The sequence below is a fragment of the Bombus bifarius genome, unplaced genomic scaffold (genome assembly GCF_011952205.1).
Source record: "Bombus bifarius isolate JDL3187 unplaced genomic scaffold, Bbif_JDL3187 scf7180000008225, whole genome shotgun sequence".
NCBI classification, from domain to species: Eukaryota; Metazoa; Arthropoda; class Insecta; order Hymenoptera; family Apidae; genus Bombus; species Bombus bifarius.
The window spans coordinates 403,133-430,313 of NW_022884523.1; the positions used below are offsets into that span (position 1 = coordinate 403,133).

The 27,181-nt window shown below is 30.5% G+C and overlaps 3 protein-coding genes and 1 non-coding gene across 10 annotated transcripts in view; 3 read left to right on the plus strand and 1 right to left on the minus strand.

Annotated features, from left to right (window-relative positions):
- The first annotated feature begins 1,186 nt into the window (after positions 1-1,186).
- On the plus strand, positions 1,187-5,248 carry LOC117211239 (RNA exonuclease 5). 5 transcript variants are annotated; one of them, XM_033454913.1, is made up of 10 exons: positions 1,187-1,415; positions 2,386-2,561; positions 2,627-2,811; positions 2,901-3,147; positions 3,223-3,421; positions 3,489-3,714; positions 3,784-3,928; positions 3,992-4,242; positions 4,316-4,709; positions 4,807-5,100. In XM_033454913.1, exons 2-10 carry the CDS (start codon positions 2,433-2,435, stop codon positions 5,098-5,100), a joined length of 2,070 nt encoding a protein of 689 aa, XP_033310804.1. In that variant the 5' UTR covers positions 1,187-1,415; positions 2,386-2,432. The 5 variants fall into 5 exon arrangements, with proteins under 5 accessions (XP_033310804.1, XP_033310805.1, XP_033310807.1 ...); XM_033454914.1 differs by having other exon boundaries at positions 2,426-2,561; XM_033454916.1 differs by lacking the exon at positions 2,386-2,561 and having other exon boundaries at positions 4,807-5,246.
- Positions 5,249-5,501: 253 nt separating this feature from the next.
- LOC117211238 (dentin sialophosphoprotein-like) lies at positions 5,502-12,461 on the minus strand. 2 transcript variants are annotated; one of them, XM_033454911.1, is made up of 5 exons: positions 12,256-12,461; positions 11,695-12,034; positions 11,342-11,616; positions 11,161-11,271; positions 5,502-10,977 (listed from the first exon to the last, which is right to left on the minus strand). In XM_033454911.1, the coding sequence occupies exons 1-5, from the start codon at positions 12,302-12,304 to the stop codon at positions 5,999-6,001; spliced, it is 5,754 nt and encodes a 1,917-aa protein (XP_033310802.1). In that variant the 5' UTR covers positions 12,305-12,461; the 3' UTR covers positions 5,502-5,998. The 2 variants fall into 2 exon arrangements, with proteins under 2 accessions (XP_033310802.1, XP_033310803.1); XM_033454912.1 differs by having other exon boundaries at positions 5,502-9,729; positions 12,256-12,460.
- Positions 12,462-13,036: 575 nt separating this feature from the next.
- On the plus strand, positions 13,037-13,109 carry Trnak-cuu. Its single transcript has one exon. It is a non-coding gene; the product is annotated as a tRNA-Lys (tRNA).
- A 7,828-nt stretch (positions 13,110-20,937) lies between these two features.
- Positions 20,938-27,181, plus strand: part of LOC117211260 (BTB/POZ domain-containing protein 6-B) — a 34,107-nt gene continuing 27,863 nt past the window's right edge. The window contains exons 1-2 of one of the 2 annotated variants that reach the window (XM_033454951.1): positions 20,938-21,107; positions 21,309-21,493. In XM_033454951.1, the coding sequence (XP_033310842.1) occupies positions 20,953-21,107; positions 21,309-21,493 (340 nt within the window). In that variant the 5' untranslated portion in view covers positions 20,938-20,952. The remainder of the gene's footprint in view (positions 21,108-21,308; positions 21,494-27,181) is intronic. The other variant, XM_033454953.1, reaches the window with a different exon arrangement.

Here is a 27,181-nt window from a genome sequence, read left to right on the forward strand (position 1 = left end):
GAGCTACTTCGTGAAGAAAGAAATAGATTCAAAGGAAAAATATGTTTTCACCGTGCGGGTGGGGACTGCACACCGATGCATAAAGCGCATAATCGTACACGCTTAGAATCTTTTGATCTTCTCTGTATATACACATAATGTATCTTAAGTGGATGTTTGTGTCACTGTCGTGAATACTCGCTTTCTCTGACAGTAGCGTACCTATGATCTTTCTCGACATCGATGCATCGATCTGTATTAGATCTACGATTAAAATCGATTTGTTAAATTTTATTTATCAAATAAAATATATGCAATGTGTTAAAATTAAGTTTAATTATATGGTTCAGAATTTTCTAATAAAATATTTGCAAATTTTAATGATAGATGAGATGTTTTTTATTTATTTAGCATTTATGATTTTATATTATTTTATTAATTGCGTCATTTTTAATAATTCTATATTTTTTATTGAATTTATTTACATACTTTCATATTTATTGATATTTATTGATATTCTTAAATTTTTCACATACATTGAAAAATTAGATTGGTCATTTAATATAGTATAATAAAAAGTATTCGTATTGTAATTTACATAATATTAAATAAAAATTAGACCGCAACGAGAAACAGAAGTAAAAATTCAGTATAATTTTTATATACGTACTATGCTTACTATTACGTTCCTGATTGGAGAAAGGGACACTTGTTTCTTATGCACGATTCAAAGCATATAATTTAGCACATGAACTAGAAATATATTTTTCAAACAAAAAACAAGGTCAAGAATAAAAAGTTTCAAAATTATTATCGTTTGTATACAAAATTTTATCCAATCATATTACAATATAAAAAATATTATTTTTGTAACAGAGAACATTCTTAAGTTAATAAGTTTTCCATACAAATATTAGTATAGCACTTTATAATAACCTTTTTACTATATATTTCTTATTTTAAAAAATAGAAATTTTTATAAAATCACCAATAGTATCACGGAAAATGAAAACAAAATAAAACTTACTCGTATTCCTTAAAAGCAAATGGCTTTTTTTAAAAAAGTATTTTATTTTAAGATTATCAAAATTTTTAAGAATATATTAAATTTATATACATAATATTTCTCAATTCATCCAATTCATTCAATTCATTAATACCAGACTCCATTAATAAATATAATTTTGCTGTAGTTATTGCATGCTGACCTCTAGCGATGATATGTTACACAATAGAAGAGTAACATGTATTCTTTAATGTTTCCACATTTATGGTTGATGAAACATCAAACTTTCTAAGTTATATTCATTTTCGAATTAATCAAGAATATCAAACTATAAGTTGTGTGTGTACTATATGGATTATATGTGTTAATATTGTCACCTTTCTGAGAAGCAAAGACAGTGAAGACATAACCTTACTCATAACCAGTCATGGTATTATTTCTTTTTATTCGTTATAACCAATATTAATTAAATGTAAACAAAACGTGAATTACTTGCTATAGATTTTATAATAATAATTTTTGCCTTTGTTCAAAAGTTCATTCTACTAATTTGTTTTTTTATCACGTAAACGATTTGAAAAAATTGCATGATATAAATAAACAATTATGCAGACCATCAAAGTTTATGTTTGTATTTCCTCATTTAAATACATCTATCGTTCTGTGTCATTAAAATAAATCAAGCAGTTTTGTACTTACTACTTAATGTATATTTTATATACTTCTATAAAACATATGCTGTGCCATTTATCAAGTGGCAATTTTAGTATTTAACAATGGATGGTAACCAAGTAATGGGGAGGAAAACGATAAAACTTATTATAGATACATTCTTATAGTGAATATCAAATTGAAAGATTATTGTGTAAACCTTTTCACATGAAATTCAAGAACTCTGTTTCTGAATTTTTATATGAACAAATGTATTTATTTGTCAAGGGTTATATCCAGCCCTCATATCTACATTTCTTGTATAGAAATGTACAACATTTCTTTAACATTGTATAACAGACAAATATTTTTCCCTTTAATTCAATTTTCAGGTAATTCTAATTGACAATTCATTTTTAATATCCAATTTTAATATCAAAGCTAAGTTTCACATATAACCTCATGTATACATTTACTTTGTCAAAAAAATGTATACTATGAAATACAGTTTTAAGTCCATCATTTATTATATCTTATGTATAGACTTCTATTATAATTTATAAGTTTTATTTAAAAATATGTGTGCCACTAAATTTATATTCGTATTATTTTTTCCTTATTAAATTTGAAACTATTTTATATGAACCATGAAAATTTCTTTTATTAATATCTAAAATGTGGGAAAATAAACTGACAGTCTATTTGAATTATAAATTTACATCAAAGTTTTTGTTACTTGTCTTTTTAAGGTACTTAACTTTAATCTTTTTCAAAAAATACAACAAAAAGAAATATTATGAAGAATTTAACAACAAAACAATTACAAAGAATAGAAAAAAAGAAAAAGAAGATGGTTGCACTTCTGGAAATAACTAAATTAAATGATAAAGATAGAGAAGCTAAAATGCTTGCTCTTAAGAAAGCTGTTAGTATACTTGACTGAGTTATAATATTTTTGTTGTGAAGTTCATATGATAAATATTATTTTAGTCTATAGAAGCAGATCAGTCAAATGCAAATGATACAGACAGCAGTGAAGTCTCCATGGAAGATAATGTCACACGTAAACGTCCATGTAATGAAGATTTAAAAGAAACTCTTTTGGAAGATTCTACTAAAAAAGAAAATGTAGGAGGTATAGAAGAATCAAATACACTTGCTAACAAAAAGCCTAGGTTTGTATACTGTAAAATGTTTGTATATATATATATATATATTTAGTGTGATATATAATAATATAAATTATTTTTATTTGGCAATACAGATTAAGTGGAGATGAGTATCTAAAATTGAAACAGGAATTAAGAGAACGTAAAAAGAGACTTAAAATAATACCTCGATTTCATTTAAAAGTAGCTGGTGAAAGTGCTAGCTTAACTATTAATGTTAAAAGTGAAAACAGGATTCCTATTTTTCTTAGTGATATACAACATTTATTATTGTATTCATTACATGGTCATCACTCACCCTATGTGCCAGCAAGATGGTGTCACCTTGAAAAATATAATAGGGTAATATAAATATTGAACATATATAATATTAAAAATTTCTGAAATATCATTAAACATTAAACATTTTTTAAAAAGGTCACACACACTGTGGTTCTTGTTGTTGAAGGGCTTTCCCTGTATCATTTTATGGCTTATGAAAGTATGTTTCCACATATAACATCAAAGTTGGAACATAGAGTAGAAGTTGTAACACCTACAGCATATGGAGGGTCTGTAATAGAGGATCTTGCAGCTGTTCCCATAACCGGGATGCAAAGCGATAAATTACTTAAACGTATGTACATTTTAAAATACTATTTGTTATAATATGTAACAAGCATACATGATGTATAATTTTTTAGAATATGGATCATTAGAGGCTGCATTACAAAATAACAGCGATGTAATAAAATTATTACTGACTGTTTTCCCAATGCATAGAGATCCATCAACAAATGCGGAAAAGTTTAAAACAGAATATGGCCTCCCAAAGACTGATAAATTCCCCCGTACACTATTACTTCTATCTTTATGTCAAATGGTAGAAGAAAATTATCCTGTCCCATTAAAGGGTGAACTAGCAAAAAAGTTAGTACCAATAATAAAAATATTCCGAATTAAATTTATACATTAAATAAATAAATATTTTATGCTTAGATACGGAAATTACATAATGACAAAGGATGTTTATGTAGAAGCTAATGAAAAATCTCCAATGTTTGGTCTAGACTGTGAAATGTGTAAAACAACTATTGGAGAATTGGAATTAACGAGAATATCTCTCGTGGATGAAAGTATGAATGTAAGTTCAATTTCAAAATTATTATGAGGAGGGTATCCAAATTCTATTAAATTCTTGTCACAGGTTATTTATGATAGTCTGGTAAAACCAGATAATCGTATCATTGATTATCTTACTCAATTCAGTGGTATAACAAAAGAAATGTTGGAAGGTGTCACAACTACGTTGTCTGATGTTCAACAAACGTTACGAAAGTTACTTCCCGCAGATGCAATTCTAGTAGGACAAAGTTTAAATTCTGATCTTCATACATTAAAAATGATGCATCCATACATTATTGATACATCTGTTATTTTCAATATTACTGGTGACAGGTGCACGACTTATTTTCTTTATATTACAGTTATATTCTCACAAAAATTTTCCTATGCAAATATTTAATTACAGATATCGAAAGACAAAGTTACAAATTTTAGCAAGGGAATTTCTTGGTGAAAGAATACAAGAAAGTAGTTCTGGTCATTGTTCAACTCAAGATTCACAGGCTTCTATGAAATTAGTGCAATTAAAATTAGCAAATAGTGTGGATTATGGAGATGCTGTGTTACTTGGTCGTTGCAACATGGAAATATTGAAAATGAAACCAGAGAAAAGGACAGATAATCAGCAATCATTAAAAATGGAAATACGGAAGTATGCTACATCAATTTTCAAACATGTAACGAAGGATCAAAAAACTGCTGCCATTGTGGGTAATGGAGAAGTTATGAACGAATATTCTAGATATTTAACTTCTTCTATCAACATTATGGATGATGAAAATTTCGACAAAAACGATCAAGTGTGTGCCTCAACCATAAATTGAATTATTAAGGAATCGATTATTCGAATTATTAATGTCTACTATTCGTATTATCACAATTTTATTGTTATTACAGGTACGTCTTGTAGTGGCAGACAATAATAAACAAGCCATCCTGCGAGCTACACAAATAGTCATGGAACATGCCTTTACTTTATGTCATGTTAGGATAGGACAAGAAAAATTAAAAAGTGATAAAATAGAAAAGACGTTCCGCACTGTAAATAAATGGGTACATAAATTATGGCAGCATATGGCAGTGAATGGTTTAGCATGTGTTATATTTGCGGGAGAAAATAATGCAGCAAATGGTGCTTGTTTTTTGAATCTGAAGAGAGAAATACCTGAAGATTATACAATACGCACTTAAAAATAAAAAAATTTATCATTTGTATACTAATTTAAAAGGAAATTATTAAAGAACTATCTTTCTAGTAATATGAATTGTAAAGAAATGTATGACAAACTGGAAAAGTCTCGTACCGACTAATTTCCATTTGATAATTATTTTATAAAAATGTACAAATATTGTATTATTAATAAACTTTTTTATTCCTTGTAAATTTAATAAAAGTCTTTATAATATATATAAGTTCTATTGGATATAGCACATACATTTACGAAATGGACAAGAAATTAAAGAGAATATCGAATTTAATTAGATTGATTTTCGTTATTTTCATCTTAAATATTAAAAATTTGTTTCTATAAAGACGATATATTATCATACAGAATAGGGGTTATTTGAAAAATGTAACACTAATAAACATGATAAAATTAGGAGTTACGAACAAAAACGAATATCTATATTGTTTTATTTTTATACTACATCTTAATTTACCATATAGAGCGAATTAGCTATAATGAAGCAAGCAAAGTTTAATACAGATGCTTTATACTTGGACATTTTACCAATAAAAATATGATTTTGACTAAAATATAATCGCACTTTATATTAAAAAATATATGGTACATTATTTTATACTAACAATAAATTACAAGATGAAAAATAACCATAATTATTAAAACCAAAAGTAAAACGACTTTTAGTTTAGTATCTTTCAATTTTTCGAAATTACAATAAAAAAGCGAATATGTAAGCATTAGAATAATCAGTATTATTAAGATAATTCTGGAAATAGTAAGCAATGTATTAATCATTTTTATCCGAATTGCATTGTAAACAAAAAAGATCGCTTTAATAACTAATACTTGAAACTATTCTATAATGCCTACAGATCATATAACGTGGAATATCAATTAAAAGTTTAGTATGGCTTATTATAAAACTTTCCTTTATCCGATGACTTTTGCTTTTGCAAATATGTTAAATAAGCAGAAATAGGTTGTCGTGGATTCCTAGCAAGCATTCTTTCTCGGAATAAACCCGCTATTGGAGCTTTTTTCTTCTTCTTAATTGTTTCAATATCGACGACACTAAATTCAGTTGTATTTCCAGCACAACTTGGTAGAGTAATATCATCTTCTATGTACATATTCTTCATCTTTTTAGGTTTGAAACTGCACATTGGAGATAGGGAAGATTTTTCTTCTGATAATTTTCTCTTTTTTGATGATTTTAATGGAACATCCGATAAATTTTTAACAACGTAATCCGGAAGCTTTTTAATACCTTTTTTTTGTATGTCCGTTTTACTAAATTCTGTTACCTGATTTTTGGATTTCGATTGTTTAATCTTAATTTCTTTTTGTTTTTGCATCTTTTCATTGTGTTCTCTTTGTTTCTTTTTTTTCGCTTCTTTGTTGGCTTTAATATTATCAGCAGTACGTTTTAAATCTTTTAACGCTTCATCTCGAGCTTTAGAGAATGTAATCGTTTCTGGTCCCTCATCAGAATCTGATACTGCATCGTAAAACTGTTGTGTTTTATTAGATGCTACAGTATATTTTATATTATCTGTCTTCACACCTTCTAATAATTGCTTTTGCTTTTTCTTTGATGATTTTTGAACTGAAGTGTTTTCCTCCTGATCTGAAACATCACTTGATAATTTCTGCTTTTTCTTAGGAACCTTTTTAGGTGGAACTTCTTCATATTGCAAAGCATCATCTTCTGACAATAATTCCCTTTTTTTCTTAGGCAACTTTTCAAGCAATGCTTTTTTCTCTTGCAAAACAGTATCTTTTGCTAATAATTTCTGCTTGTTCTTAAGCAGTTGCTCGTTTGGAATATCGTCACCTGATAAAACGACTGAAACCTTTTTCTTCTTTTTCTTTATCATTTTAGTCTTTTCATTTGTCGAATCTTGAACGTCTTGAACATCTCGAACTTTTTTCTCTTTTTTCTTCTTCTTCTTTATTTCGTTATGTGTTTTTTCATCTTGACTTTCTGATTTTATTTCAGTAACTTGTTCATCTGATTCTTCTTGCATTTGCACATCGGTATTATTTCTTTTCTTCTTCTTCTTCCTTTTTTTCTTATTTTCCTTTTCTGTTTCATCATTGTTGTCAAAATTGCTAGTGGGAACAAATTGTTTAGTTGTCTTTAGTAATTTTGAATCATTATTTTCTGGGAAATCAGTTTCAGATAAAGTAGACTTAGTAACTTTTTCAACTATTGGTTGCTTTCGTTTTTTACGTTTCTTTTGACGATCACTTTCTAATATGTTCTCTGCTACTTTAAGCAGCTTTTTCTTTAATGAATCATTTGGACCTGGTGCTGCTTTTGTGTTTTGTTCATCATTGTTTTCATTTTCTTCTTCACCTTGGTCATTCTGTTCATTACTGTTACTAGTATTTGTTAATTTTTTAAAATTAGCCTTTAATATTGGTGCACTTTCATTTAATTTCATTTGTCTTAAGTACTTTGTTGTAGGTGTTTCACTCCCTAAAACTATTGTTGATTTGTTTAATTCTGGTACTTTAGATGACATTGGTCTTGAAAGATTTGTTTTTGTTGTTAAGTCAGTTAATTCAGATGGAAGACTTCTATGCATGAGAGTTTCATTGTTTTTTATGCTTCTTAATTTCTTTACATTTTGTTCTTCCTTTAATGTCAAGTCTTTGTCATTTTCCTCATCAAGGGAGTCATTTTCTTCAGCACCACAGGTTTTGACATTAAGTTTCTCTTGTTTAGATATACTTATTTTGGGAGTACTACATTCCATTGATTTACGAAGTTTTAATACTTTTGTATCAAATATTAATTGGGAGTCATTTAATGACTGTTCTACACTTTTAACTGTAAATTCTGTAGAGTTTCGCTTTTGTTTCTTTCTTTTTGTTTCAAAAGATAAATCAGGGTAATTATCTCCCTTTTCATTTTCTTCTATCTGGGATCTATCTGTTTTAAGATTCTTCTTCTTTTTCTTGTCACTTCTAATGGTTTGAGACATACTTAAATCACCAGATTTTCTTGATGTATTTTTTTCTTCATTAGAAGCATCTGTCTCCTTACTTACATTTTTTTCAGCGATATTTTCTTTATCATTTTCATGTTGTTCTTTCTGAATTGTTTCTTGTCCTATCCCTTCTTCATCATCTCTCTGATCTTCTTTAGTCTGCTCCTCATTATCATTTTCAATACTCTCATCTTTATTCTCCTCACTTTCATCTTCTTCTTCATCTTCAATTTCATCATCATCAACTACAAAATCTGCAAGATCTGACCCATTATCATCTGGGTCTGATGATTCTGTTTCTGATGCTCTACATTCATCTCCTGGTACATCATCATCAGAAAACTTTGCAACATCTTTACCATAAAAATTATATTCTTTTTGGACATCAGAATCTATAGTGCTATTAGATTCATTATCATTGTCGCTGTTACTATCGCTTGTCCCGCAAAATAAAAACTTAGGTATTTCCAATTTATTTTGTGAATCATCGGAATTTTGAGTTTCATTAGAATCGGATCCCATGTTTGCTATTGTCGAAAAATTTCTATTCAATTTTTTCTTTGTTGCACTGTTTTGCTTTTCGCGAACTTTTTTTAAATCATAGTCAGACTCTTCCGAATTTTCATCTAACTGTTGTGGTTTCATCTTTTCCTTTGAAGTATTTAACGACTGATTTGTCCCATTTTTCTTAGCAGATGTAACTGTATTTTCATTACAATTAGATTTATTTAAAGATTTCAGTTTATTTACAGTTTCAGCTGCATTAGATTCTTCAAGTCTATTTGCCCCTTGCACTGACTTATTAAGAGATTTTCGTCCTTTTGGGACATCTTCAGACAATTTACTTTTATTTAATGATACATTTTCTTCCCCTTCAATTGTCTCATATGATTCAGATAAACTGTTATTTTTTAACGATTTCCGGAGGGACATATTACTGTTAGAAGTAGAGTATTTATTACTATCTTTCGTCGTAGACGTATTCTCACCAACATTAATTGATATTTCTACATCTTTTGTAATATTTTTTGTATCTTCTACTGCATTTCTATTTTCTTCTTCATCGTTATTTTCGTTTTGTTTCGTGTTCTTCCGTTTTTTTCCTTTGGGAGATTTATCCTTACTATCATTTAATTTACATTCATCTTGTGATATATCCATTAAATTATTTTCATTTTTTGCTTTCATAGAATCTGAATGTACTTTTAATATAACGGTATCATCTGAATCATAATCAAAAGATATTTTCTCCTTGTTTGTTTTTAAATTTTCCGCGGCTAACCATGCCTCTTTATCGACTAAAACAAGATCACATTCGGCTTCACTTTCATTTTCAGTTGTCTTTGAATGTATAGAATTTTTGTCCATATCATTATTCTTTTCTTTCCATTCACTGGCTGAGATATCTTGAAATGTATGTGACACACTAGTATCAGAATCGTTATCATCAGCTTTTATATTTTCTTGACATTCTTCAGAGGTCACTTGAATAGTGTTTGTATGTTTTTCATTTGATTCTAATTTGTTTTGATATTGTTTCTTCAATTTTAAAGGATCAGTAGAATCATCCAGTACAGAAACTTTCTTTGACTGTTCTCCTCTTTCTGGTGCTTCTTCAACAAATTCAGCAGCAGTCTCTGTAACAATGGAAGAGTCACTACTTTTAATCACATTAGTTACATTAGCTTCATTCATATTAATTAATGTAGAATCCTCTATGCTCATATGAGCATCCGAGGATTTTAACAAATTGCTCGTATTAGGAGATAAATTATTTGTTTCACTTATGTTTTTTAAACAAGGTACATCCTCATGCTTTGAAATAGTTAAATGTTGAGTATCTGAAACTGATTTCACATCGACTAAATTTGACGAATCTATATTACTTAATTTAGGAGATGAAATCAACTTTATACAACTTATATCATCATTTTCATGCACATTTTCTGACGTATTTAAGTTATCACTTTTACTTTTCGTGTCATACTGATCATCAGTTATACATTGATTTATATCATTTTGTTCAGATTCTTCATTTTCATTTATATTTTCCTTTGTATTTGAAACATCTATTTCGATGCTTACATTTGCATTACTTGCATGAACGTAAGCTTTCTTTGATTCTACATTCAATTCAATACCAATTTCTGTAGATTTATTATCATCTACTGTATTTATATCTTCTGCAAGCTCCATACTTTCAACATTATCGTTTGAACTTGCATTTGTAGATACTACTTGTGTAGGACCATTTTTATCTACACTTTCACTATGTGGACTTCCAATGACTGATTCTGTTTTTGTACCTACTACTAAGTTGTGCATATTATTAGAATTGTCTTCTTCATTCATTGAAATATCCAGACCTTCAGTTGGTAAATTACTAATTACACCAGCATTAACTTCTTTCATAGAAACATTTTCATTTGCCATTTCTAATGATTGTTTAGAATGACGACGTTTTGGCGATACACTTGTTTCAACGCAAGGATATTTGCATTTTTCTTCGGTTGACACATTTGCATTCAAATTATTTATAGATACGTGTTTCGGACTTTGTTGTGTATTAGAAATTGCATTCTTTATATCCTGTAAGTCAGTAACAATATTTTTTGTAAGATTCTCTTTATTATTATGACCATCATGTTTTTCCATTGGACTATTTAAATCTTCAATAAATGTGTTTTCATCTTTATTTTGTGGAAGTATTTTAGATTCACTATCTATTAAGGATTCTGCTTCATTTGTATTATCTACAGGCAGTGTTTTGCTACTTTCTAGTATATTTTTATCTGATATTTTCTTATCAGTAAATACATCCTTTTCAATATCTTCAAATTTATTTGAAGAAACATTTTCTGGAGGGTCGTTGTGTGGTCCCTTAACTGTTGTAAATGTAAATATCAGTTAGTTCTTATATTAATTTTTATTAAGAAATGTTATTCTAGAACTTTTTAGTTATATAATTTTGTCGAATTTTATACAGATAAAGAACTATTTTTGTAATAGATTGCAATCTGATTGCAATTAATATAGAATACTGAAGTATAACAATAAATTAAACTTACCATCATCTTCTGAATGTTTTTCATTTATACTGTTACGACTTGTATTGAGTTTGTTTTTCGAAGTTGACAATGATTCGTTTTTCGACGATGTCTTAGGGGAATTTTCTGCACCTACAATTCCATATGGAATTACAGAATTAAAATTTTTTTAATTTAAATATATTTTCAAAATATAATATACCTGATTCTCTAATTTCAATAAGATCAGGTAATGTGCGATCTAATGTCACCACTGGATACTTCATATATTCTCCTTTTTCTTCTACTACTGGTTCTGACAGTAGTACCGAAGTTCGTCTTCTTGTCTTAATAGGTGTATTGGCTAATTCACTGTACTGTTGTTTATTTGGCATATTAGCTTCGGGCCCCACGGAACTAGCTCTTACATTACGTTTAACAAGTCTCGATGCTGGTTGTGGAGATTTTGCTTCTGAACCGGCTCTTGTAAAGCGTTTACTAAACAATAGGTATATACAAAACAAACATAAAACAAAAATTCATACATATAAATCAATCATTAATCATTACAGATACCTTTTTCGAGTATTTGTTTTATTACTATCATTGGAAGTGTTATTTCTAGCTTTCTTTGTCGGTGTGCCAACATCTGATTCTGGGATTTCGTTAACATCTGAGGATATAGAACTTATTCTAGAACGTAAAGTTCGTCGAGTTTCATTGATAGCAGAATTGTCCATAGCACTGGCTCGTTGCCTTGTGATTCTAGAAGTTTGTGTAATGCTAACGATGCTCGAGTCGCTTAAAGGCGATTCGGGCGAAGATTCATTTTGTTTAACGTTTGGCTTAATTCGGGAGCTGCGACGAAGTGGAGAATCAGCCGATATTACCTCGATATTGGCACGGGTTTTGCGACCTTATATTTTAAAGGGAAGATAAAGAAAAATATAGTAATACAATCAAATTTCGTGAAATATCAATTATTTACTCCAAGATGACTTGAAATAACGTTTACACAGACTGTATATTACGTTGTTAAATTGATAAAAGTACAACATACAACTTCGAATCGACCGTTAGATTCAGCAACTGAGTGAACCGCGTGCGCATAGAAACCAAAAAATGAAAAATACAAACCAGGTTTCACATCTATTTCTTCATCTGATTCCTTTATAAGACGCGACATTTTTTTTACTGTTTACACTATATACCAACAATAAATCGTATAAAAAAGATAGTAATCAATAAGGGGTTACGTATTAACACGTGTTTATTCTCTGAATTTAAACTGACGACACACTCAACCTTCACCACATTGCGCGCGGATCGTCCGTTGTAGAAAATGCACTCAGAGCCACCAAGTGACAAAATTCAGCGATATTTCAATTTCTTCAATAAATCCGTTAAAAGAAATCTCTTTTAGGTAATTTAAACAATCAAAAGATAATATTGTTTATATAAAAAAGTGCACATTTTTATTATTTCTTTATTATTTGTATTGTTCTACTCAAAGTAATAAAACTTATAGTTTTTTAACATAAAAATTAATTCGTAACCATTGTGAAAAGTGCGGGAAATTAATAAAGGAAATATGTAAATCAGTGCATCACCGATAATGCAACCAGAGAGTAGGAAATATTCTTCTGTAAGTTTAGTTTTAATACTATCTAGATTTACATAAAATAATGATTTGCTTGAAATCAATATTTATCAGTAATAACAAATAATTTTACAGTAGAAATGCATGTTTTAGCGAAAGGAATCACATGTGTTCGTAATATTGCTATTCGTTTCGTATTAATTCGTTTATATTAATGCATAAATTATTAATCTTTATATATTTATTTAATAGATTTATTTGTATAAGTTATATTTTAAACCATTCAAATACATGTTTCTTTAAATTATGTAGTACCAAGCCCGGCTAGCTCAGTCGGTAGAGCATGAGACTCTTAATCTCAGGGTCGTGGGTTCGAGCCCCACGTTGGGCGGATATTTTTTCTTCTCTTTATCTTTTTTAAAATTATTTTCAATATTATCACGTTGCAATTTATACACATTCTATAACCCATATATAGTATTATATATAAAATGTGCACCTATTTTCTAGTGTCTCAACATTTCTTTATTTTCTCAACTTCGTTTTTACGTTTCTTAGTGTTACTTTCTGTGATTATAACCTGTTCTCATCATTTATTTTCAAGCAAACACATATCCTTGATGAAAGGCGAACTGTACATTAGTATGCATGACAAATCATCTGAAATATATAATGCCTACAAGGACGTTGCTGCAAAAAAGAACACGTTTCTACAGCAATTTATTTAGTCCTTTTTTGCGTGGTTGATCACCATCAATAATAGCTGGATCGTCAACTTCGAGCTAAAAAAATGCATTATCGAAAAGTGCGTATATCATGAAGAAATCGGACTTGTAACAATAGTGATTCACATGATTTATCTTCTTCAATAATTTACATGGGGTATCAACATATAAATATTTACAAGTTGATTTGATTCGGGATATTTTGAAAAAGAAAAATCATTTCAGTTGAAATACTTTGGTGAATGTAGAACAAAATAGTGTCCAAAATTGTGCGTTGCGTGATTGTCGTATGCGTAGAACTGAATTTTTTACCTGTGAACTTTGAAGAGCTGAGTTCAAGTAAAAACGTGATAGAGATATAAATAAAAAAATATATGTAGTTTCTTTTTAATAGCATTTAGATCATATTTTAGCAATATAGGTAAATGCACATAAGCGAATTTACTTGAGAGATTGGAAAATGCATTTTATCGTGGAACTTACAGGTAAATCGATATTATAAGCAATTTAATGTAATTAGTAAGTATTCGTGGATTTATGGCAAATTTAAATGTGGAAACGTGTATAGGAAGCATATAATATAGAGAAACGTATAAAATATCGAAGATAAACCATATTATAATATTTAGTGGGACATGTGGGTATATTATTTTATAACTTATAATATTCATTATAATATATACAGGCGAATAAATTTAGGTTCCATTGCATTAATTGCGTTTATAAAAATGTGAGTCTGCATAAAATATTTATTGTTGGTACCAGACATATTACAACGCAATCTAGTAATTAATTCTTAGCGAAGGAATATTAATCAAATGAATGTTTTTCGAGTTATCAATACTACAATACTTCGAGTTATCAATTACTACAGCAGTTTTCTAAATGTACTTATATTAATATTAAAAAGCGATCGATTATAGAATTCAAAGAGCCACTGTTCTTATTACACGTTATGAACATTTTTCGGTTATTCTATTTGTTAATTAATAATTCCAATATATATATGAAAAAATACGTCTTAATTCTTACGATTCTGAAGTAATAATTTCAATAGGATAACGTAAATCAAGAATATTATACCTATATAAAAATAATATTATACATATATATCACTTAATTTAAATTAAACTCTAAATCATGCAATACGAGACAAATTGACCAATACTTATTTTTATTTCCAGTAATTTCATTTTATTTTATTATATCAGTGTTATAATTCCTAAAAAAATATAAGAAAGTTTGAAAAATGTTCGCCAATAATATTGATAATATATCTATGGAACAGCATAATTTAAAATATTATTTACGAAATACTAGTTACAAAAACATTAATATTGTACTTCTAACGTCCAAATAGGCCATTGATTATTATGCTGTGTTTTGTGTTTACGATCGTGTCTGCGCGTCTGACTCTTCTCAATGCTTCACTACTTAGGGAGCGTGAGACCTCTTTATCTTTGGCTCTTTATCGCCAAATATAAATACGAATCATCTTACGTTGCGAAATATCAGGTTTTTAAACCTGTAAGTTTATATTGACAAAATATTGGGATTTACAATATATTAAGACACGTGTAACACGTGAAAAGACACGTGAAAAAATTGTGTAGCAAAATATTGGAATAATATAATACATTGAAAAATATGATATAATAAAATAAAAAATAGATCGGAAAAATAGACTTATTTTCGTTTCTTCGACGCATGATATTTCTTTCGTGAGAAAATTTATAAATCTTAAATGAAATGTTAATATAAAAATAATACATTAAATAACTGTAAGAGACACGTTTTAAAAATATCTATATCTCGATTACGCAACAAAACATCGGCTGTATTGACGTTATTTTAAAACGTTCAGCCAACCTTAGAATTCAACGATACAGCGTGTTCGCCGTCACGAAAAGGAATGACTCTGCTACAGAAATGCAAGGGGCTCGTTGCCTCGTCCATGAGGTATATGAGGTAATGTCATTCTTTGTCGGTTATCCTATGTTTTTTGTATAGTATACTTGGTATATATAGTATACTTGGCATATACAGTATACTATATAAGATACTTCGGCATAGCGTACAGTCCAGTCAAATTAGCCTTGAATGCAACAAAAAAAAAAAAAAAAAAAGAAAAAAGGGAAGGAAGGTGCCTGAAATCCTATTGCGCGAACTTACAAAAATTATGTTTAGGAACAAATTTAATACGCCCGTCAGTCAAGATTTCTTGCAGAGAATTGATAAATAATCTCGAGATTTACCGAAAACAATTTTTTTTGTTGTGTTTTGAAAACACAAACGACGGAGTCAGCCTAAGAAATATTTTACGCTTACATAATAAATTAAATATCAACATAAAAGTTAGCAGAAAATTTACAGATTATAGAATAAATTAAAAAAATATATATGTTGTCTTTTTAAGAAATTTTTATCAATACAATTTCTTCCATGAAGATATTTAATGTTCGAAGCTTATGAAAATATTTAATACGTTATTAAATCAGTTTCAGATTTATTTTAATAATATCAATTTTTCTCATTTCTCTCATGCTGAGGTATAAATTCACTTATTCAGGAAAACAAGCGTATGCTTCCTTTGTAAATGACCTAATATTAAAAAGTATATTTTCTTCTTCGTTTATCTTCCATTGCATCTCTTTGGCCATATAATGCCATAAAAACGGAGAAGTCAATAAAAGTATAAATATAGTTAACGACAGACTTCTGCTAATAGCTTTCCTATATGTTTCTTATGCCTCTCTTCTTTCTTATGATTTTAATCCTCAAACGAGGATGAAAGCACAATCAATAACAAACTTTCGACGAACTAGCTTTTCTATATATTTTTTACATTTTCTTATACTTACCTTCATGTTTCTTCTTCATATCGTAATCTCATGAAAAAATGAGGAAGCGACAGCAAATTTTCTTCGTATCTTTTACAATTTAATTCTTCAGAGTTTGGAAAGTAATGGGACAATACATCCTAAATTAACTGCTATAATTTTTATAATTTTTCTCAGATATATTGAAACTTACGATACCGTTGTAGGTGGAACCGCACGATTTATATTAAAAATTTAATTATAATTCTTCAGAGTTTAAAGAGTAATGGGGCAATACATCCTAAATTAACTGCTATAATTTTTATAATTTTTCTCAGATCTATTGAAACTTACGATACCGTTGTAGGTGGAACCGCACGATTTATATTGAAAATTTAATTTTAATTCTTCAGAGTTTAGAGAGTAATGAGACAATACATCCTAAATTAACTGCTATAATTTTTATAATTTTTCTCAGATCTATTGAAACTTACGATACCGTTGTTGATGGAACTACGCGATTTATATTGAAAATTTAATTTTAATTCTTCAGAGTTTAGAGAGTAATGAGACAATACATCCTAAATTAACTGCTATAATTTTTATAATTTTTCTCAGATATATTGAAACTTACGATACCGTTGTAGGTGGAACCGCACGATTTATATTAAAAATTTAATTTTAATTCTTCAGAGTTTAGAGAGTAATGGGACAATACATCCTAAATTAACTGCTATAATTTTTATAATTTTTCTCAGATCTATTGAAACTTACGATACCGTTGTAAGTGGAACCGCACGATTTATATTAAAAATTACGTTTAATTTATTTTCTAAAATTGAAGCGCATCATTGTCCGTATTGTTACATTATCGCGTTCATTCTAAAAAAAAATCTCTCTCAAGAGGCTTCATTCTTTCCTTTAATTTCGAACAACCATATATATCCTGCTACAATTACAGATAAATTGCTGTTTATTTATTTTACTCTATTTTGTATCGCTTTCATCCGATATAATTTAGAATAGGCTGCTGCACTCTTGATCCCTCGAATTCACCCAGAACGTCGTATTAAGGTTAAAGGCTTAGGGGGATCCCTACGTGACGTTCTGGTCAACTATTTCTGCCTTCCGTTTCGCTGCGGATGCTATCGACCCTGGACAACTTTTAAACCCCGGATCTTGTACCTTGACCTAATTCTGTCAGACACGTCCCCATATTCTTCGATCAATAGTTCTTTCCCATTTTTACGATACACGTTCGCAAAAAAACAAACAATTTTTATAGGACAACTCTTCATTTGCATATCTTAATATCTAGAATATAAAAAAAGATTTAGAAATATTAGACAAGTTAAAGTTAATTCGATAAGACTTTTAATAAACCTCTTGTATCACTGTTGCGAGAGTTGGAACATGGACCAGTCACTGTAACGTTGTTTCAGTTAACTCTTTCGGAACAGAGATTTTTTAACAATAAATGTAATAATATTTGTATATAATATTTGAATATTCTTCGATTTGGCAAAATAGAAATTTTCAAGATAAAATATACGTATGTACAACTCAATTTATAGGATTCTAGTCTCATTTATCGTAATCATACTGATAATATCGAATTATTGCCAGTGTAAGGGGAAGTAATTGTAATTAAGCAAATAGGCAATTGCGCTGTGAGTTGTGTTCAAACGATTACATCAAAGAGGCTGCTATTGACTAAGGGAGCGTTCTCCACGTTCCTGGATTAGCGGTAATTTTAATTCTATATTTAGGACCTAACACACATAATTGTTTATTTATCTAAAACACATAAATTAACGAAAACTCATATAATTATAGAATATTGCAATATTGTTATTCTATATATTATCTTGATTATTAATGTATACAAACTCATTTTTTAACTATAAAAATTGTAATGTACGAATGACACTACAAATGCAATCTTTTGTCGATAGAATTGAACGAGTAATTTTTCAATCTCTCGCAAATTGTTACTTATTCGTAATATATTTTGAGCAGATCACTAAACCGTAGGAGAACAGGAAGCAAGATTCCAAAGTAAACTTCCGTGGGAGACTGTTAGGTTTCTAAATTATATACGTAATGCACAGAATGAATCATAAGGAAGTCCAAGAAGTTGCTGTCCTTATCAATCAATTTCCTTACACGCATGTATTCGTATCTCGATTTCCTTCTCCTCTTTCACTGTTCTCCACTCGTATTTTGTTCACAGTTTCGAACCATCTGTTTCTACTGATGTCACATGGTGCATCAATTCTATACATATTATACGATAAGAAATACGACTACTAAACGAAAAAGGAAAACAGAAAGAAAACACGGAAGATACAGCAGTTAAATGAAATATATGTGGAAAGTAAACAATCGTTGGGAATTTTTCACGTACATATTATAAACATCGATAACGAGTAGATTGGATGTTTAAACATTTATGGGAAATCTAAAGATGCAAAATACAAAAAATAATGAGATGATTAAAGTATGGTACTCTTTAGGGTTCTTAACGAGGGCAACGAATCTTTGCTCGAGGTTCTTGCTTCTTTCTTTACTTGTGTTTCTAAAAAATAAGAATTTGCACAGACATCCGTGATCTGACAGTTTTTAATTTTTTAATTTAATAATTTTCATTTCGTTTCTTTAAAATCAAATAAACCGTAGGCGAAGCAATTATTTAGAATTTATGAATATTTATCGATATAAAGATCGACTAATAATTTTAATTCTAAAATTAATTCAAGTCTACTTTCGCAAACAATATGATTTCGATACAATATGATGTGGCGGAAAGAAAAAGATTTATAAGAATTGAACTTAACTTAACTTGCGTTACGCAATTCTCAAAATGAAAGTATCACCCAAACAAATCCGGGAATTTGAACACACGATAAATATGAAATTGCGAAACTTTTTCAACGAAACTGAAAGTAACTATATTGATATACACACAAGTATGTATGTACCTTTTTACGATAAGCGTTCTACGTCCCATTGACAAAGGTGCATTGACTCTAATCGTAGATGCATTGGCGCAAGGTTGAAGGCCAGCAACTCGAAGAGTCGATTCAACGCAAATTTTAGCCCCATTTTTGGCAGAACAATTGATTTATACCGATGAGAACACTAATCTAATCGTTGCTGTCGACCTATCGTTTGCTCAATGGAATTCGAAAGAATTTGCTGTACGTCAGGTTCCCTTGTTCCTCGCGTTGTTTGAAAAATATTAGGCCAACAACATTGAGCCAACGCTAGGAATTCTATTTCCACGAGCTCTACATCTTCGAAGTCACTGGCACTTATCTGGGTCATTAACACCTCGAAAAAGAAAAGGGGAACTTCTTTTCCCATTGATTTCACTCGTTAGCACTAATATTTATTTATTTAAAATCGATCATTGATTTCTTAAAAAATTAATATCCTATGTGATAGCTTGATTTGTTAATCGGTTAACACACATTTATTTCCAACTTGTTATATAGACAAATTTATAACAACTTCAACAGTAGAATTAATTCAAATTTATTCTTCGAAACGGTATAACTTACTTTTAGGAAAAAAAATTGTTTTTAGACAGACAAATGTCATTAGTTTAATGTCAGTTACTTGAACTTTTTTTGTAAAATTCGTATTACAATTGTTCTTTAAGTTTTTGTAGGAAACGAATTCTCTACGAAATATCTTACTTGGAGTTAACAGGTATAATTATATTGCTTGAAATAATCGTGTATAATTGTTCTTTGTTTATTCTTGTCCTTTGTTCTAGTTTCCTTGAGCGTTTTGTACATATTCTGTTATTAGTACGTTACCTAATCGAAATAGTAAACGAAAATAAAATTCATTTTCTTACTTCATATTGAGAAGCCTTAAACCGTTTTCAATTAATTTCTCGCGAAGCAATTCATTGTGAATTGAGTTGTTTGAAAGACTTGGATCAAAGAAAGAATAATAATTTTTATATTCTAAATAACGAATACATGTTAAATATACGTACCATATATATCTTTATAAAACAAAAAGAAACAAGGGGAAAAAACTTTTTGCATTTTTAACAACAAGTAAAAGAAAACTTCACTGTAGGTTCGTACGTATAATAAATTTGTATTTGTTTAATAAATGTATAACTAACAATTATGTATTCTATGTAACAACATTCAGCAAATTTTTCAACATGTCCAATTCGTATTTTCCTTAATTATATTTATTTGCTTTAAAAAAGAAAAATCCAAACTCATTCCTATGCAATAATATAATGCTTATAAACAAAATTAGATCGAGTATCGTTAGTTTTCACAAAATAACATTCACTGTTATATTACTAGATTGTTAATAAGAAAAATTCATAACGATCTAGCAGTCTGTAGAAACAAGTTACCTTAGATTACATTATTTTTGTCAAAATGAGAAGTTGACATACGTCGTCCAATGAATCTCGAAAGGGTTAAATAAGAAGAAGAAGATCTGTTCACTGACGCAGAGGCAAATCTCTGTCGATTAAACTCATTCATCGCTTCCTAATCGTACAGCGAGTCATCCCCTCGTATTAATACTTCCTTTTTGCATTTTTCCATCGGCAAGTCGGCGAATACGAAACAGTGAAATTGTTTATCGAACTATAGCAAAAGGGCAGAGATGCCCGGCGTCTGCGCGTCGCGACGCGTGCTATGTATAGCCAATGATACGTCTGGTGGCCGGGGTATCGGTTCCTCAGTGCGAATTATATGTTCATTGCAGGCTTGGTCATCGGCCAAGACGTACGGTATTATGTTCGCATCACGAAAAAACGAGCTTGCAGCACATTGAACGATTCATCGGCCTGAAAACTCGAAGGTGCGCATCCAGCTTTTAGTCCTTGTTTCTCGTCTCGTCTCGTCTCGTCGAATCGGTCGCCATGAGCAAACGAACCCTTTAAAATCCGCGACGGTGTTCACAGTTTCATTCTTCCTTTTTCCCGAGGAACATTTTCTCCCGTAAAACGGAAACGTACGAGGGAACGTTTTCAATGTAGACAACTCGGTTGATATCGTTTAGAGTGAGTGGATCAGAGACAGATGTATTAGAAACGCGGCAGAAAGAATGCGAATTTGAAGCGCGTGATCTTGAAGACGCAATCGAAGGTGCATGTTCTTCGTCTGTGCTTGCAAGGAATATTCTTCCCGCTGGAATTTGTACCGATAGGAGCGTGTGCGTATCGCAGTTGCTGTTTACACAAGAAGGTAATTAAATGTGAAATGTGCTCAGTGTTGTCCTTTTCTTTGTTAAACAAACTTTCAGGTGGCCATTGTCCTTTTTCATTGAAACATATTCTTCTTGAGAAACGGCCGTTTAATGCGAACGAAGAAGCGAATGTTTTCGTAAAAATGAATCTCTAGTGCGTCACGTGCGATTGTTACGATAGATTAATGATGTCGCGCAGTCATTGTGCATAGGGTGGAACGTTAATCGCGAAAGTGAACCGATTCCAATGTCCTTTCGAATGGCACGTGATCGGCAGATAAATATCGATACGCTTGTTTAAATAAACTGAATTTACTTTAGACAACAACTTTTACAGAGTTCGTAGAATATTGATGCAACGTGCCTGCGACAGTCGTGATCCGTGATAAAAATTCTAGATAGGTCTGTGATAGCGAGTGAAGTAGCATGAAGTTAAATTACGCGGGAAATAAATTAGGAGCATCTGTATCAATTTCTTTTCTTTCTTATTCCATAGAAATTATCGGTCTATCCGTGATCGTTTTATTATCGAACGTATCTATTAGTCATTTTTCATAAACTGTTCCATATAAAACAGATTTTTGGGATGTAATATCTGGTGAAATTCTGGTGAAATCAACGTTAAAATGTTAACTTCTATTTATGCACGTAATTTTACTTACGATATGAAACGAATAGAGCTTTCTAATATATCCATAAACACTGAACCGAGCTAACCGCTTCTTTCAACTTTAATCTCGTTATACTCTAGTTACCGTTTTAAGCTTGTTATAGTTCTTAAAAGGGCTGTTAAACACCGTGCTTTTTGGTTTTCAATCAACGATGCAACTCCTCTTCGACGGTTTAATTAAAATTTCAAGATAGTAGGAATTATATTTTTAATTACTTTTGAAGAATAATGTCGTTGCTAGTACTTAAAATAATACCAATATAAATTTCAATTTTTTACACGTTCCATGAACCACTACAACGAAAATATTTGGTCGCGAGAATAAACATTCGATTTCCGCGAAATTATCGTCTAAACTCGTTTAGCAATTATTATCAAGCACGATTTAATTGTCAATAATTATTCTTTCGATTATTTTAATCGCATCCACAATGTTTTCTTTTGGACTAGACGTTACTTCCGAAGATTAGCACAGCAAATTGCCGCGCTTCCACAGGTTTACTTTCTGTATTTGGGACGCTCGTTAAACAAGTTCTTTGTTAGGCGGTACGAAGGCTATAAATTCACTAGTAAATACGTACAAATGTTAAACGAACTTAATTAACAATGTGAGATACGATCGAATTGTCGTTGAAAAATTCTAGCATTTTTTACTCTTTTTCTTTCTTTCTTTCTTAATTTTTTTTTTTCTTGATAAATTTCTATAAATCGAAATTATACGAATATCCAGGTGAATTAATAAATAGAATTATTTTCGTTAAGAATCTTTCATGTAATTTTGAATAATAATATACTACTCTGAATATAATATCAGGATTTTCTAATATTTTTGATAGATTAGCGATTGTAAATAATTCCTAGAGAGCAAAACATAACGTGTTTTTACGGTTCTGTAAGCACGCATGAAAGCACACATTATTATTTCAGCTTGAATTCCTCGTTTGCGGGTTAAGTCACGGATTCGTAAGATTGATGACGTGAAAGAAACAAGATATATCGAATGCGAATACTTAGAATCACGGGAATAATCGATACATGTTTTCAAATACCGAGGAAATATCATGGAAACACAGTGGCTTCTTGTGTCTAAAATTCCATTCACAGAACAACTGTATCGAACTGGAATTCCTTACGTAGGAAAAGATTTGAGAATCTGAAGAGTTTTTCTCATATGTTATTGCTTTCAAAGAATTAATATTTAATGTTAGAAATATTTGAAAAAAAGCTAATATTTAATATTACGATACTTTTTGGGAATTAAATTAATCGACGAAATTTTATAACGTAAAATTATGACAGATTTCCAGAAAAATTTTACACAGATTCGACTTTATTGTTTTACAAACTATATATTATATACATTTAAAATTATACTATATTATATAATAATTAAAATTATATACATTTATATTATACATTTAAAAGGTACTTCGTATTTTTTCGTATCTTAAAATTTTACAAGTTAAAAATTGTTCTATTTGTTGCCATCGATTTCTATCTGTGGTAATTGATAGTCTATCGCAAAATGTAACCCGGCCGTTCCCCTACGATGACGGTATAATTACGAGGTATAATTTTTACCAACAGTTGTCTGATCACCGTAGGCGTGTACCACTTAAACTACTCAATGTTTTCCTACCTACTCGAATAGATTGCAAGAACCAGAAATGACAGGTTTATAAATACTTAGATATCAATATGTTTTATTTCATATCTTTTAAACGATTAGAGTTTGTATTTCTGGAACACGAAAAAAAAAGATTAAAATTCGTTAAATAACAGTTACGTTATAAAATGTAATATTATAAATAAAATAAAATATATATATATTATTCTTTCTTCTACTTTTTAATATTCTCTCTGAAGCAACTTAGCATTTAAATAACACGTAGATCATTTATTTATAATTCGATTACGGATATTTGTGCGTGTACTTTAAGGTACGAAAATACATGGATTACATATAGTACACGAAAGTACTCAAATATTTCATATTGGAGAAAATATATTTTTGTTTTCCTTTCATTCCTATAATTACGTTTATGAAATCATAAATTTTCACGAACATCCGTAATCTGCTTGTAACGCATGGATCGAAACGAATTTATCTTTCATGTAATCATACGATTGGTTACGAATGCTACAACAAACGTTAATATCGAAATAACTATAAATATTGAATTAACGATCAATTTTATCGTAGTCGCCAACGAACGTACATCGAGGAAATCTGTTTCTGTTCGCCGATCATAGGGAGGAATTGATCAGGTTCTTGGAAAATGACGAAGAGACATATCTCGAAAGCGATAAAATCGTTACTGTGGTGTATCAGTGGCGGATTTTGCGCACCGGAGCGTACACCCTCTTTTCCTCCTTCTCCGGCTGAGGGTGAGGGATTGGCAGAGAATGTAGACCTCCGTAGCAAACTGTACACCAAGCAGAGAGTATTGATCACGCGATGGTAGCAACGGTAAACTTTAAAGAGGTTGCCTCAGAGATTTCAAATGAAAATTCAATATTCCTCCAACTTTTATTCCGATGGAAAAAATTCTCCTCCCTGAGATCTTTCGAAACGTAATTGAGAATGAATGGAGAATGAATGAATGGTTCGTTAAACCATTAAGAGTCCTGATTTTTGTAGTTCCGAAAAGGAAGTATACACATGCAACGTCGAGTCCAAGAACGAGTCCAAGACTTTTAAAGATAAACGTTTGAAACATGATTGTCAATAAATCAACATTTGTTTCTGTATTAAGAAATCTGACTTGTGTAGATTATAAAATGAAATATACGTATAGAATGTTGAAAAAAGAAATGAGTCTAAGACTTCGAGGGCTTCTAATTTTCACGAAAAAGGGTAAAAAATATTTAATCAGTAGAGTTTAGAAGATCAATACTTTCAATGTAAAACGTAATGTGGAACTGTTTATGAACCCTCGTTGCGTAGATTGTTTATCCTTCAATGGATTGAAATAAACGGAGTTTTATCGTAATTTACTTTAACTCGAACTAATAATTGTCGTAGTAACCTGTAACTCAATGATTCCAATTCAGAGTTAATATCAAACCACCCCAAGTGCCGAATAAAGCACCATTGCCAACAACAGCAATCAATCACAAGCAAAGGGTTCGCATGAATCATGTAGATTTAAATCTACGCGTGACAAGTAAAGCTATCGTGTGAATAAAATTGAGGCAATTTTAATAGCAAAGCTTATTAATTGCTACGAAGTTCTACAAATAGCTGCATATCAATAATTTGTGTTCTTTCCTGTGCCTCTGTTACATATTCCGTATGCAATACTTTTGTGTCCTCGTTACTTTGTTAAACATCCTAAATTTTCGTTGTTAAATCGAATAATACAGTGATCAAAAATAAATACGCAGATAATGCGATCAGGCTTCTAGCATTTTCAATGATATTCTAATCGGGTGATTTGTTTCACCATTGGGATTACAGGGACATTTCACCATATGGTGTAGTAATACGTTAAATACATGAAATGATGGCCATACGTATATGATCGTATACGATGATTATATATAGTGTAGTAATACATTAACAGAATTAAACAGCTACACATGTATACATGATCGTATACGTATTTAGCAACAATTTAGTAGACAAGCAAAGAAAATTTGTCCGACGTAGTGCATGTATATATGACACATTCTACTTAGAGAAGCGAAATTTCTGCACATGATCCTAAATACAATTAATAATAAATATTTTTATTCGTGTCTGAAATTTAAAACACTATGTAGCAGCTGGAATTTGGTAAATAGTAGCTGGAAACCCATGACGGGATCAACGTGATTTCCTTCGATACTAGTTGTTTCGAGGATTAAAACGACAACGGATAAGCGAGCGATGAAACGCAAGCGCGAAATGGCGAAAAGTAAACGAGAGTTCTCGTTACGTTTGAATTCCATCGATCGAGACTCGCTTTCCTCGAAGCAAAGCGGCTTTCACACGCGATGCGTGTGCGACTCGACAGGTGTAGCGAGAATGACAACAACGATCGCGCCGCTTCGCGGTTTACGCATGTTAGGCGCGCTGTTCTCAGGTAAAAACGTGAAATTACCAGGCGTGTGTCACATGTGAAAAAGTCGATCATTTGCAAGATATGTTCGAGCAATAGGCCAACACGCACGTTTGCAAACGAGGTGTATTTTCCCGCCGTATCACGTGCAATTTTGTCTTATGACTCATTGACGTGAAATTGCGAAAATGTTAGACAGCAACGTGCCCGACGTCGAGATCCAAACGAATCTGCTTAGGTGCGATTATATCGATCGCGTTAAACACATTTGCATTCCCTGTCTCGCTATATCCTTACCGTGTCTCCCTTTTTTCTTTTATCGAATATTCGAAACTCTTGCGAGATAAACGTTAATTATAGTCTCTAGCTACTTCAAATCATTGTTATCAGTATATCTTATCAACCAAATGTATATACAGTGGAACTTCGTTTATATAAACGAAATTGCAATAGTGCCTGATTATCTGAATTTCAACTTGAGCTCTTATTATTATCTGAACTACCATCGAGCCTCGATTCACTTAAAGTCTAACAACAAGATATAAACAGTAGGGTACGCGTTACGTGACACGCTCTCGTGCTCTGTAATTGATACAAGTTTGCAATATTATTATGTATTTGACAGCGAATGTTTCATGGAATCCTTCTATGTGAACATGAACTTCCATTTACTCAACGAAACATTATCAGATAGTGGAGAGAAATAGATGAACTCGTGTTACACTTGCCCCTCGACAGGTTCATACATATCAACAGAGTTCTACCGTACATAGAAATAACTAAACACCTTTGTACAACAATAAACATCTAATTTACTTTTCTAAATTATTAACCCAGGTTATTATTATCGATATAGATATTTTAATTAAAACAATCGAAACATTAATAATACGTTTTACCAGTTTACGATCAACCGATCGTCATTGGAAATTATTCGTCTGTCGTACAACCTTCTGCGTTCGTATTGGTGAAAT